This window comes from Limanda limanda, chromosome 16, assembly GCF_963576545.1.
Source record: "Limanda limanda chromosome 16, fLimLim1.1, whole genome shotgun sequence".
Classification (NCBI taxonomy): domain Eukaryota; kingdom Metazoa; phylum Chordata; class Actinopteri; order Pleuronectiformes; family Pleuronectidae; genus Limanda; species Limanda limanda.
This window is the reverse complement of record NC_083651.1, coordinates 5,971,846-5,983,950: the sequence shown is the minus strand read 5'-3', so window position 1 is coordinate 5,983,950 and position 12,105 is coordinate 5,971,846. Positions and strand designations below refer to the sequence as shown.

Here is a 12,105-nt window from a genome sequence, read left to right as displayed (position 1 = left end):
ATGCATCAGTTTTAATAAAGTAGAGTTCAGTGTATAGATCTGACAAACTCTGGTTTAGTTATAAACTTATAAAACAGCTCATATGTTCATGTTAATACATTTTTACTGTCACTTCACAGGCTCTCATGCAACTTGTTTTCACTCTCAATCAACATCAGTTAATAAATACACACATATTTATTATAAATATATAGAATTTCGATGTGATGCCAAAACATTTGGGATTAAGAGAGACACCTGATTTACTAAAACACAAAAAATGTACTTTAACTGAACTCATTGCAAACAGTACTATGACATATCTATAAATCCTCTTTCCCGACCTTTGTGCATCATCCATACTTAAAAAGTTGGTTTCTTTTTTTGGATTTGTATTGTTTTCACATAGTAAACAATAAAATCAACATATTTAAATCATTTAAAAAGCACATTGGACACATTAGCATTTAAATATATATATTGTCCAGTTACCAAAGACAGATATTCAGTTATTTAACATCATCAATGCAGTTTTGAGACAGTATCTTCAGCTGATGATCTTCATTCTGGGGAAACACAGATTCTCTAAACACATGTTGACCTGTTTACTATCAAATCTTTTAATCTGCAGGATTTAAAAGTTTTTTCTCACCGATAGAGGGAAACTTGTGAAAATGGAAAAATACAAAGTCAGTATATTTATTTCTTGGTACTAACTGGGTATCCGTGCAGGTTCTGGGTGTCTCATGGTTTGTCAGAGACGTGGCCCCGATGTCACCCCGATGGATCAGACGATACGTGCAGAACCTTCTGACTGAGAATGGACCACACATAAAGCTTTTGCTTATAATAGACAATGCACTTGGCCGCTGCCAGAAATGTATGGATGGAGCACAATTGACGCACATTCATAGGCCCCGTTCAGCAAAAGTCGTACTGCTAACTCAGCAGCTTTCTACATTTGAATAACAACACGTTGCGGGCCCTGGGACTTTGTATAAAAAGGCCCTGGAATCATGGAGTTAGCACAGCAAGTTGAACCATCCACCAGGAACAACCTAAACCACCATCATGGGCAAGGTAATGAGATGTTTACTAATCTTTTCACATATTTCTCAGTTTTCCTCCAGGGAAATCAAACTGAATCCTCATTTAAACCTTCACGATCCTTTCCCCGTGTTTCAGATCACTTTCTACGAGGAGAGGAACTTCCAGGGCCGCACCTATGAGTGCATGAGCGACTGCCCTGACATGACCTCCTACCTGAACAGGTGCCAGTCCTGCAGGGTGGAGAGCGGCTGCTTCATGGTCTACGAGCGTCCCAACTTCATGGGCATGCAGTACTTCATGAGGAGGGGCGAGTACACCGACATGCAGCGCATGATGAGCCAGGGGATGATCGACTCCATCAGATCCTGCAGAATGATTCCCTTCGTAAGAGACCTCACACACATTCCTTTGGTTTTCCTCATGATTCTAAACTTTGTGCGTTTCGGCTGCACCACAACCTCACTCACATTTCCCCTGTATCCTCCTACAGCACCGTGGACAGTTCAGGATGAAGATCTACGAGAGGGAGAACTTCGGCGGTCAGAGCAACGAGATGATGGAGGACTGCGAGAACATCCAGGAGCGTTACCGCATGTCCGAGTGCCAGTCCAGCAACGTGCAGGACGGCCACTGGCTGATGTACGAGCAGCCCAACTACAGAGGCAAGATGATGTACCTGAGGCCCGGAGAGTACAGGAGCTTCAGGGACATGGGCATGAGCGGCACCAGGTTCATGAGCATGAAGCGTATCACCGACATGTGCTAGACATCTGTATTTGACTTCAGTAAATAAAAATGATCTGTAATTCACAACCATGTTTGTCAAGAGCTTCTTTCTCCAAGTGGTTTATCTTAAAACATCGCAATAACTAGGCTTAGCCAAATAGTCTCTTAAATCCAATCAAGCTGCACCAAATTGCACAAACGCAAAGAAATCAGCTCCCTAAATATGCCTGGTTAAAAAAAATCATCAAGATCCATGAATTAAACTCCAGATTATTAGTAAAAAACATCAAAACACCCTACTTTAGAAATTTTAATAAAAGTGTAAAAAGGAAATTCCTAAATTCAGCCTCTCATCTGAATCCTCAGTAAAATGTAATGAGCTCTTTCCTGGACCAAAAAGCTCCTTCTAAAATGTTTGGTAGTAATTTGTCCAGGAGTTTTTACTGATAAACAACAAACAAACAACCAAACACTGTTTTAAACAGAACCTTCTTGGTGGAGTACACTACCAACACTGAGGAAAAATACAAATTCTAATTCAAAACATTGAAATGTACAATATATTGTATAGATGTACACGATACATATCATCAACAATATGAAATCTAATATACAATTTAGATAAAATATTGAATTGACATATTAAATTGTAAAAAGAAGGTTCGTTCGTCCGTTCGTCCAGTTCCCCGTTCTCATAGTTCCTCCATGGAGAAGATGGTTTGTTATAACAGTTCTTAATATTAGATTTGTTAGAGTTGTAATGTCATGTGACTGTTGCAGTTTAACAGTATTCCATTTGTAGTATTTTTTTCAGTTAACCTGCAGTTGACATTTGTGGTATCTCAACGTTAAATCAGAACTTTCCTCATGACGACTGCATAATTTGATTAAATTCTAAATATTCCTCGTTCTGAACTTGGCTCCAGGATGTTTGCTTGTTGGTACCAATGGTTTATAGACAAACTCAACCTTTGTTAAACCTTAGCAAAGATATTAGAATTCATCCAGCAGCTTCTTTCCACTTCGATATTCTACATTAATAAAAAGAAAAATATCATGTTAAATATTTAGCTCTGTAACAAAACCACAACAGCAAAGGTTTTTTCTACAACAGCAAATGGTTCAGAAGATTCTTGTGACTCCAACTGAAAGTTCATTGTTCTATTGACAGAAGGACAAAAGATAAAATGCTGTATGTTTCTCTTTGTGACTCACAAAGTGTTTCAGGTTCATTCTGATGGAAATTAGTTGTTTTTCAATGTCTTTTTGAGAAGCTTTTAAATAATACTTAATATGTTTTAAACTTACAAAAAGAGAGACAGACTTTAAACTATTATATTGATTGAGTTGCAGAGTTTACAGAGTATTAGTTTAATTAATTGTGATTCAACAGTATAACTAAAGCCTTTCGTTGAATCAGAACAAAGGTTATAATTTAATAATAATGTGATAAATACTTGTGAACTATCCAAAGAGTTAAAGACTAAATCGAACAAAATATATTTGTATATATAACACATTTATATACTGTATAGAGTACACAGCATTTACATGTATAAATATGTAATCTGAATAAATGCAACTATATTTAGTTTATATATATCTTTGAAATCTTAAATATTATTTCTGTTTAATTGGCTGATCAGTGATTTCTCCTCTGTGGTCCACCTGAAACTTAAATATTTTACCAATAGGAACATGTTTTGTTTTTCTGTTTGTCATATAAACGTAATATGTACATTAAAGTGCATTTTTAAGTCTTTGCTCAACTGTTTGTACTAAGATTTGAAGCCTTTCTTTATTTTTCCAAATTTTCTAATGATTCATTGATTCATTGGATTCTCTCTTGACATACTCTGGTTTTCACAACACAAACATGTGTAGTCTCAGTGCACAGGAGACTGTTGTTTGTCTCTGTACATGTTTCATTAAGGAAAAGCACCATGTTCAATGAACTCTTTCTTTCTACCTGGTCTATTATATTGATGCACGAATAAAATGCAGCTATTGCATTAATCATATTTGTTCCTAAACATGGAACAAATAAACGATTTCTTCTGAAGTATCATTGCCTCAATAGCTAAAAACTGAATTAATCAGTATATGTATAAAACTAATAACTAAGTCAACATACTATTTGTACAAATCATTTAAAAGACAGGTCAGGTTTATGGGATGTTGCTGCCATGATGGTTTGAGCTTCATGTTCCGATGTTAAGTTTCTGTTGCGTTAGATTCTCCCTCTTGTGTTTCCAGTGAGTTCAGGTTGTAAACTATCGTTGTTAAGTAACAGATTCATGCAAAAGAGAATTTTTCTTTTTTAGATTTTATTTAAAACCTTGCTTTTATGCACGGGTGCTTCAATAACAGGAATCCATGATGCGCTTCATGCTCATGAACTTGGTGCCGCTCATGCCCATGTCCCTGAAGCTCCTGTACTCTCCGGGCCTCATGTACATCATCTTGCCTCTGTAGTTGGGCTGCTCGTACATCAGCCAGTGGCCGTCCTGCACCTGGCAGGACTGGCACTCGGACATGCGGTAACGCTCCTGCATGTTCTCGCAGTCCTCCATCAGCTCGTTGCTCTGACCGCCGAAGTTCTCCCTCTCGTAGATCTTCATCCTGAACTGGCCACGGTGCTGAGAACGAAAACGAGTGCAAATTAGAAATCACAGAAATCATTCTTCAAAAACAAGCTTCCTCTGGTCAAGTTATTTTAAAGTGTCAGTACCATGGGGATCATGCGGCAGGACCTGATGCAGTCGCTCATGCCCATGCGCTGGTAGTCGGAGTACTCGCCCCTCCTCACAAAGAACTGGTTTCCTGTGTAGTTGGTGCGGTCGTAGACCATGAAGCAGCCGCTCTCCACCCTGCAGGAGTGACACCTGTTCAGGTAGGAGGACATGTCACTCATGTCGCTGCTGGACTCATAGGAACGACCCTGGAAGTTCCTGTCCTCGTAGAAGATGATCTGGAGGGGAATAAAAAACAAACAAGAAACCATTAGACCCAGCTCGCTGAAAAAATACAAATATCACAATTTGTTTTTATTTAGATAAATGTCAAATTCTAAGAAGTGAGGAGCCGTTCACACCTTTCCCATCATGGTTACAGTTTGTGATGTTTTGGCTCTAATGGACTGCACGCTCTTCTCCACGTCCCCCTGCTGCTTTTATATCCGACCTCACAGCCGAGAGAATACACAACTCTATTGTCCAAACTCCTGACAGAGCAGCATGGAGCAGAGGCTCACGTGCACGCCGCCGTTCAAAGTGATTTTCGACATGCGCTGATTTGCGGTGGTTGCAGGTTGTGAGAAGAGGCCCCGCTGTGCATTGTCCACCGCTGCTGGACAACAGAGCAGGTTCTCCACAAACTTACCTTTATTTCAACGGATGCGTTAAACATGTTACCTCTGATCTAATGCTTTAAATCTGTAAAAACAATAAACCATGAACATTCCTTTAATATAAATCAGATGGTTTCCTGCATGTGAGCGTTTTAATTTATAAATGTGAACACTGGGAACAATAAAGCATCGAAAAAGCAGTAAACAAATAAATTCACACAATAAATTAAATAACTCAAGGACATTAAACTTTGTAATAGACTTTTAATAATTAAAATTATAAACAAATAATGTGTTGCTGTCTTTTTCCAAATCTTTCGTATCTAATTTGTTCACATAAGCACATTCAAAATCTGACTACATTTAGTTTTACAAATCTTTTGTGTCTCAGTCTGTTTCTGAATTTCATGGATATGAACAAACTATATTCTTTCTCAACTCAATCTTCAATCAATTGATGAATTTTATTGATATAAATAGCTGAAAGCTGAAGTTGTTTAAGCTGCATTTAAAAAGCTGAATAATAATAAACTCATAAAGAGTGGAAAGACCTTTATAGACATGATAATGTGAAATATTATCAATTTTACAAACTATTTAAAGTCAAACAAGCTCTTTATGGTTGTTAATAAATGTGTTATTGTTTAATTCTTTCTTTCAAATCTGTGCCATAGTATTAAGTCAATTGGTTTGGATTTTAGCTGGAAACATGTTCATATTTACTCACAACCACAAGTCATGTGATCCTAAACAATTCAACACATTTTTGTAAGTATCTACATAAAATTTTATTCTTCATAACACGCTTGATTTCACTGTAAAACCAGTTAATAATTGAGCAACAACAAAACAGTCAGATACAGCATCTTTTATTAAACACATACAAATCAATGTCAAAATTATAAGTTGAGATGCATTTTTCCATAAAACATTGAATTTCCTGACCTTAAAATGTCATGAATGTAACTTAACGCCTGAATTGACTCAGTAAACATATAGACCTCTGTTGTTTGTTTTGCTTCTGTACGATAACTGTATGATACCTATACGATAACTGTATAATACCTGTACGATAACTGTATGATAACTGTATGACACCTGTACGATAACTCTGGGATACCTGTACAATAACCGTAAGATAACTGTATGATACTTATACGATAACTGTTTCGTTTCTGTACGATAACTGTACAAGAACTGTACGATAACTGTATGATAACTTTATGATAACTGTACGATAACTACAAGAACTGTACGATATTTGTATGATAATTGTAGGATAACCATACGAGAATTAAAGTGGAGCGTACTGGCCTACGAGTCGATGTATCACAACCACAATTTTACGTATAGCTATATTAGAAAAAGTAACAATGTAATCAAACAGCTCTTCGTGTTGCTAACATTAGATTAATTTTGGAACCGATCCAACGTAGCTTCCTCAGCTGCTCTACTGACAGAAACGAGTCGTATCTGTAAGTCGACAGGATTGTTTTTTGGTTTCCAACACTTTTGACACCTTCAGTGTTTGTGTGGGTTTGTGTTGTATCATATTAAATACGGGGTTAAAAACGTGATATTCAGATGTTAAAGAAACACAATGTAGCTACTGAGCAGCAGCGCCCCCTGCAGCCACATATGGTGACTGATTCTGTTGGGCTGTGTCTGAGCGATGAAGTGGTTTATATGCAGATAAAAAACAGAGTTTATCAACATGTTGAGCTCTGACTGAGTCGTCCCAGTGAACTGAAACACAACTGAACACTGGATATAACCCATGATCCTCTGCTTCCTGAACAAATCCACCAATATCTGGTAAGAATTCTTCATATTTTTAAAGTTTCATGGTTAATATTGGAGATAAACTCTGGTTTTTAACGACTTACAGTATTTTTAGCTGATCTACAGTTCAGCTTCACTCTTCAAATTGCTTATTATTTTCTTTAACCTGGTACAATATGTGATATTTATCTATGTGTATCTCAACCTTTCGTTTTTACACTCAAAGCTCAGAGCTACTATTCAAATGTTTGCAATAACCTTCACTAGGTTACTTCATCTTCAACTTAAAGTATAAAAATACTTATTTGATCATTTACAATAACTTTTACTTCTTAAAAATATGAAAGACCTGTTTGTCCATTTGTATCTTTAAATACCTGCGTACTTTATAAATAATGTTAGAGAAAATTACACTATGAGAATTTACGGGCCTAACGTAGGTGCTGCTGTCGAAGATAAAACCAGCAGCAAGTGTGTTTCTAATGATACAATATACAAACAATAAAATCAAATTAATAAAAGCCCAGCATTCGATATTGTGTATGCATGTTAAATTTGGAAAAAAAACCATTTTATTTGTTTAAAAAAAAGATGAATGTTTGAAGTTAACAGGAGTCATTGATGCGTCTGATGGAGCTGAACTTCATTCCATCGTATCCCATGTCCCTGAAGCTCCTGTACTCTCCGGGCCTCAGGTACATCATCCTGCCTTTGTAGCGTGGCTGCTCGTACATCAGCCAGTGGCCGTCCATCACGTTGCAGGACTGGCAGTCGGACATGCGGTAGCGGTCCTGGAAGTTGTCGCAGTCTTCCTGCATCTCGTTCTTCTGGCCTCCGAAGTTCTCCATCTCGTAGAGCCTAATTTTGTAGGAGCCCTTGTGCTGTTGCAAAACAAAAACAACGTACAAGTGGGTTAGTGGTTTCGACTGGAACCTGTGGACGTGTAGTTCTTTGTGTGTCTTTTAGCGTCGCACCATCGGGATCATGCGACAGGACCTGACGCAGTCGCCGAAGCCCATCATGCGCTGGTAGTCGGAGTACTCGCCCCTCCTCAGGAAGTACTGCTGGCCCATGTAGTTGGGACGGTCGTAGACCATGAAGCAGCCGCTCTCCACCTTGCAGGAGTGACACCTGCTCAGGTGGGAGGACATGTCGGCGCAGTCGCTGCTGGTCTCATAGGAGCGACCCTGGAAGTTCTTGTCCTCGTAGAAGATGATCTGAAAAACAGGACCATTGTGTATTTAGTTTATTCATCTAAACTGAAATCTAAATACTGCAGAGAGACTGCGTAAGTCCTGGGTTCTCTGGATTCTGTAGACCAAAGCTATCGTTCAATTCTTTATCTCATGCTTATAAAAGTGTGTAAATCCATCGACAGGTGCTGATCTAAACGTACAGGAAAACTGTTGATTCTAATTTCAAGAACATAACCTGAACGTGTTTAAAGATCGTAAAATAACCAGAAACATGAGGTATTGATGAAGAACTCACCTTGCCGTGCATGATGGCTGGTGCTTTGACTGATGCTATAGCAATCCTATCAAGGATTTAAGCCTTTTTTATACTAAACGCTTCACCCGAACAATTGATGGACGGATTACATAGAAGCCATGAGTCAGCAGCGTGCGGTGCAGGTCCCTGTGTTTGTGAATGCTGATGGGAGAAGCTCATTATGCCTCCTCTCACATGCTCCACCGTTCTAGATTGAACTGTTTCCGTCATTTGCAATTTTTCATTCGCATTAATATCTAGATTCTGTCTCAAATAGAGGCTGAAATATATCTGAAACATGTTTGCAGATATGCCAGAGAAAAAAGACAAAAGTACACGTGTACATCGTTAGTTTTCAAAAATTTTATTGCTGGAGTGACATTAGAAACTTTCACAGTGAACGTATGTTATCTTTATACAAAAGTGTTGACAAATTCTGTGAAGGTTACTACAAATACATGTGTTAATCTTAAATTCAAAAAGTACTTGCTTTATTAAATATTCAGACAAACAATATCTCTATTGTCAGATCATTTATTTGCACAATTACAATATTTGACAATGTGTTCAAAGTTTCTTACAATTAAAAATGTAAACCAATGAGGTTTTCACATCATTGTTATTTACATTGTGAAAAAAACTTGAGTGTATTATAGATTATAGTCATTTTCAGGGAGGTCAATGCCACAGAAAAACAGATTGAGAAGACGTGAACTTTATTTTTGAAATGTATTAACATATGTCTCATTTCATGATGCCTTCTTGTCCAGGTCTGTTTGGGCAAAATGGTTTTAAACCACAATGATCAAATGACATGAAAATGAAAAAGTTCATATTGAAAAGTATTGAACGTCACTTGAATCAAAACATTGCAGTTTTTGGCAGCGACTTCATGAACATGATTTATATGAGATGATGGTATATTATCTGTCTCACACGTTTTATATATATATATTTGTTTTCATTCATAAATTGAAGACTATATTGGCTGGAAAGGTCTATTCCAGTTGTATGTTACAAGTCATTAGACTTTATGTCATTTATCTGATGCTTTTATTCAAAGTGACTTACATTTAGTTTATCAACATCCATGAGAGGCCATGTGTGCATTTACTAAAACAGCTTCATGATCATAATTGTATTACTTGATGTAATATATATGATTATTATTCATTATTGTATTCATGTTGCACAGGAATAATTATTATTATTCATATTTTATCTCAATGTGTCAATGTGCTTGATTTACACTGAATTGGTTTTGGTATTTGTTTTCATATGTTGGGAACATGCTTGTTTTCACAGCTCTTGATCAATGTTCAGAATCCTCATTGCATTGATTCAATGTGTAAAATCAAACCACAGTAAAATAGCAGAAACAAGTGTTTATCGTTCAGTTTTTTTATTTCAAGATGGAAATGTCTAGCACATGTCGTTGATGCGCTTCATGCTCATGAACTTGCTGCTGCTCATGCCCATGTCCCTGAAGCTCCTGTACTCTCCGGGCCTCAGGTACATCATCTTGCCTCTGTAGTTGGGCTGCTCGTACATCAGCCAGTGGCCGTCCTGCACCTGGCTGGACATGCAGTCAGACATGCGGTAACGCTCCATGATGTTCTCACAGTCGTCCTGCAGGTCGTTGCTCTGACCACCGAAGTTCTCCCTCTCGTAGATCTTCATCCTGAACTGGCCACGGTGCTGTTGAAGTCACAGAATCATTAATTTAGTTCAAAAACTTTATCAATCGGATATCAGAAGTTTTATTGCTGTGAGTGGAACCTACCATGGGGATCATACGGCAAGACTTGATACCACCGCTCATTCCCATCATGCTCATGTAGTCGGCGTACTCGCCCCTCCTCATGTAGTACTGGTTTCCCATGTAGTTGGTGCGGTCGTAGACCATGAAGCAGCCGCTCTCCACCCTGCAGGACTGGCACTTGTTCAGGTAGGAGGACATGTCGGAGCAGTCGCTCATGCACTCATAGGTGCGGCCCTGGAAGTTCCTCTCCTCGTAGAAGATGATCTGTAGCAACATGAATTTGGATTCAGAATTGAGTTTGATAATCCTGCATGAGCTGTTGTTATTTCTCCTACAAAAACCCAGAAGCTTACCTTGCCCATGCTCATGTCGGTGGTGGTCATGCTTGTAGGTGAGCTGCTGCTATTGCTTCGGCTACTGCTGCACTGCTGTCCTCTTTGGTTTAACCCTTGCTTTTATACAGGAAGCAGACCACCGGTGTCAGTGGGCCCCCTTTGTTAAAAGCCCTGACCCAGCAGCCTGCACCAGAGAACTGTACAGGCCTGTGTTGCTGTGTGTTGGAGGATCACATGACCAGGCCCTCGAAGACTTTAGAAACTCTCTCTTTTGATGAAATGACACAAAGCTTTTTTACAATTCTGAGTTCATTGTGTCCGAAGGCATCACGAACGTCAGACGCAGTTCATGGACGGTTACTGCAAAAATCTGTGTTGAGCTCAACAAAGCCATTTTGTCCTTTAGTTCATCTTCAGCTCGTTGTTCCTGAAAAGGAATTATCATAGTTTTAGCCTTTTAATCTTTGAGAGTTCTCAGCTAGACAATGAGGTGAAATGATAACATTTATTGTCTAAAATGTTGATGGTCGTATTGACAGCAAACATCAGCTCACTTCACAGTAGCTCCCGTTAGCTTCCATCAGAGACACAGTGAATGCTGTCAACAAAAAGAGCTCAGATAAATGGAGCTTTAATGCCTTTTACTTCATCTTTAGCTTGCGCTCGCTGTGCCTGGAAATTAATTTTAATAGTTTTATACTTTTTATGGCACAAATTATCAGCCGGACAAGAATAAATCAGAGTAATGTTTATTGTTTAAAATCTTGATGAGTCGCTTCAAAAGCTCCCACTAGCTCACTTCATTAGCGGCTCATATTAGCTTCCGTCAGATGCACGATTTACGCATCACTGTTGGTAAATAGCTCATTAATACGCTTATTCGTCTCTTAGTTCAAATATGTGCTCAATGTTCAAGGAGCATGAAACTGAATTTTCGCAGTTTTCGCTTCATCATCTTACAAACGCACATGTTTACACATGTAATATTTATACATTTGCATGTTTACCGATATTTTATTTATACATTTAAATCTTTACATAATTACAACGGGAAAACAGTTGTAATGATTTGTTGAATCTGCCTCTCGGGCCTTTCTGGCTTCTTATTGGTCAGTTCAGTCACATGAGTCAGAAGCAGGAAGTGAGTGCTTGTTTGGAGAAAAGTGAGTTCGGCCAAAAGACGTCATCTGTCTTCATCCTGTTGTTTATTCAGGTGAAGAGTGATCCAACCACCCAGCATCGAACCCTCTTGTCAAACCGACAACAGCTAGTTTCGTAAGTGGCTCCCTTTTGCTTCAGTGTTTTGTGTTGTAGTTCATCTTTGATCATTGTTTCTGAAACAGAATTTTTATGGTTTCCGCTTTTTAATCGTACAAATCATCAGGTAGATCTAATGAGAGTAATGTTTATTGTCTATGATGCATCGACACCAAACTAACATCAGCATCATGCTTCCATTGGCTCGAGAACAAAAGTTCAACAGGGTAAGTTAAGCCATTTTATCTTTTAGTTTATGTTTATATATGTATTATATTTATCATGTCCTTTCTATTAATGTTGTGTGAACCTGTAGTTGTAGCTTGTTAATCGTATAAATTGTAAAGACAAATGTGTCATGGAATTTAAAACAC

The 12,105-nt window shown here is 38.2% G+C and overlaps 4 protein-coding genes across 4 annotated transcripts; 1 reads left to right on the top strand and 3 right to left on the bottom strand.

The window, feature by feature from the left end:
• Positions 1-1,050: 1,050 nt before the first annotated feature.
• Positions 1,051-1,795, top strand: LOC133022132 (gamma-crystallin M1-like). Its single transcript, XM_061089144.1, has 3 exons — positions 1,051-1,059; positions 1,165-1,413; positions 1,520-1,795. The coding sequence occupies exons 1-3, from the start codon at positions 1,051-1,053 to the stop codon at positions 1,793-1,795; spliced, it is 534 nt and encodes a 177-aa protein (XP_060945127.1).
• A 2,320-nt stretch (positions 1,796-4,115) lies between these two features.
• Positions 4,116-4,876, bottom strand: LOC133021958 (gamma-crystallin M3-like). Its single transcript, XM_061088970.1, has 3 exons — positions 4,850-4,876; positions 4,487-4,726; positions 4,116-4,394 (listed from the first exon to the last, which is right to left on the bottom strand). The coding sequence occupies exons 1-3, from the start codon at positions 4,859-4,861 to the stop codon at positions 4,116-4,118; spliced, it is 531 nt and encodes a 176-aa protein (XP_060944953.1). The 5' UTR covers positions 4,862-4,876.
• Positions 4,877-7,491: 2,615 nt separating this feature from the next.
• On the bottom strand, positions 7,492-8,389 carry LOC133021957 (gamma-crystallin M3-like). Its single transcript, XM_061088969.1, has 3 exons — positions 8,378-8,389; positions 7,861-8,103; positions 7,492-7,767 (listed from the first exon to the last, which is right to left on the bottom strand). Exons 1-3 carry the CDS (start codon positions 8,387-8,389, stop codon positions 7,492-7,494), a joined length of 531 nt encoding a protein of 176 aa, XP_060944952.1.
• Positions 8,390-9,799: 1,410 nt separating this feature from the next.
• Positions 9,800-10,415, bottom strand: LOC133021645 (gamma-crystallin M3-like). The gene is made up of 2 exons (XM_061088578.1): positions 10,161-10,415; positions 9,800-10,075 (listed from the first exon to the last, which is right to left on the bottom strand). The coding sequence occupies exons 1-2, from the start codon at positions 10,413-10,415 to the stop codon at positions 9,800-9,802; spliced, it is 531 nt and encodes a 176-aa protein (XP_060944561.1).
• Positions 10,416-12,105: the final 1,690 nt, after the last annotated feature.

Bases quoted from the DNA above. Each gene is read 5' to 3' on its own strand.
- LOC133022132 (XM_061089144.1), top strand. The intron at 1,414-1,519 runs GTAAGAGACCTC...ATCCTCCTACAG, and splicing joins CCTGCAGAATGATTCCCTTC to CACCGTGGACAGTTCAGGAT.
- LOC133021645 (XM_061088578.1), bottom strand. From the start codon at position 10,415: ATGTTGCTACAGATCATCTTCTACGAGGAGAGGAACTTCCAGGGCCGC. The intron at 10,076-10,160 runs GTAGGTTCCACT...TGACTTCAACAG, and splicing joins CTTGCCGTATGATCCCCATG to CACCGTGGCCAGTTCAGGAT.
- LOC133021958 (XM_061088970.1), bottom strand. The intron at 4,395-4,486 runs GTACTGACACTT...TTTCGTTCTCAG, and splicing joins CCTGCCGCATGATCCCCATG to CACCGTGGCCAGTTCAGGAT.
- LOC133021957 (XM_061088969.1), bottom strand. The intron at 7,768-7,860 runs GTGCGACGCTAA...GTTTTGCAACAG, and splicing joins CCTGTCGCATGATCCCGATG to CACAAGGGCTCCTACAAAAT.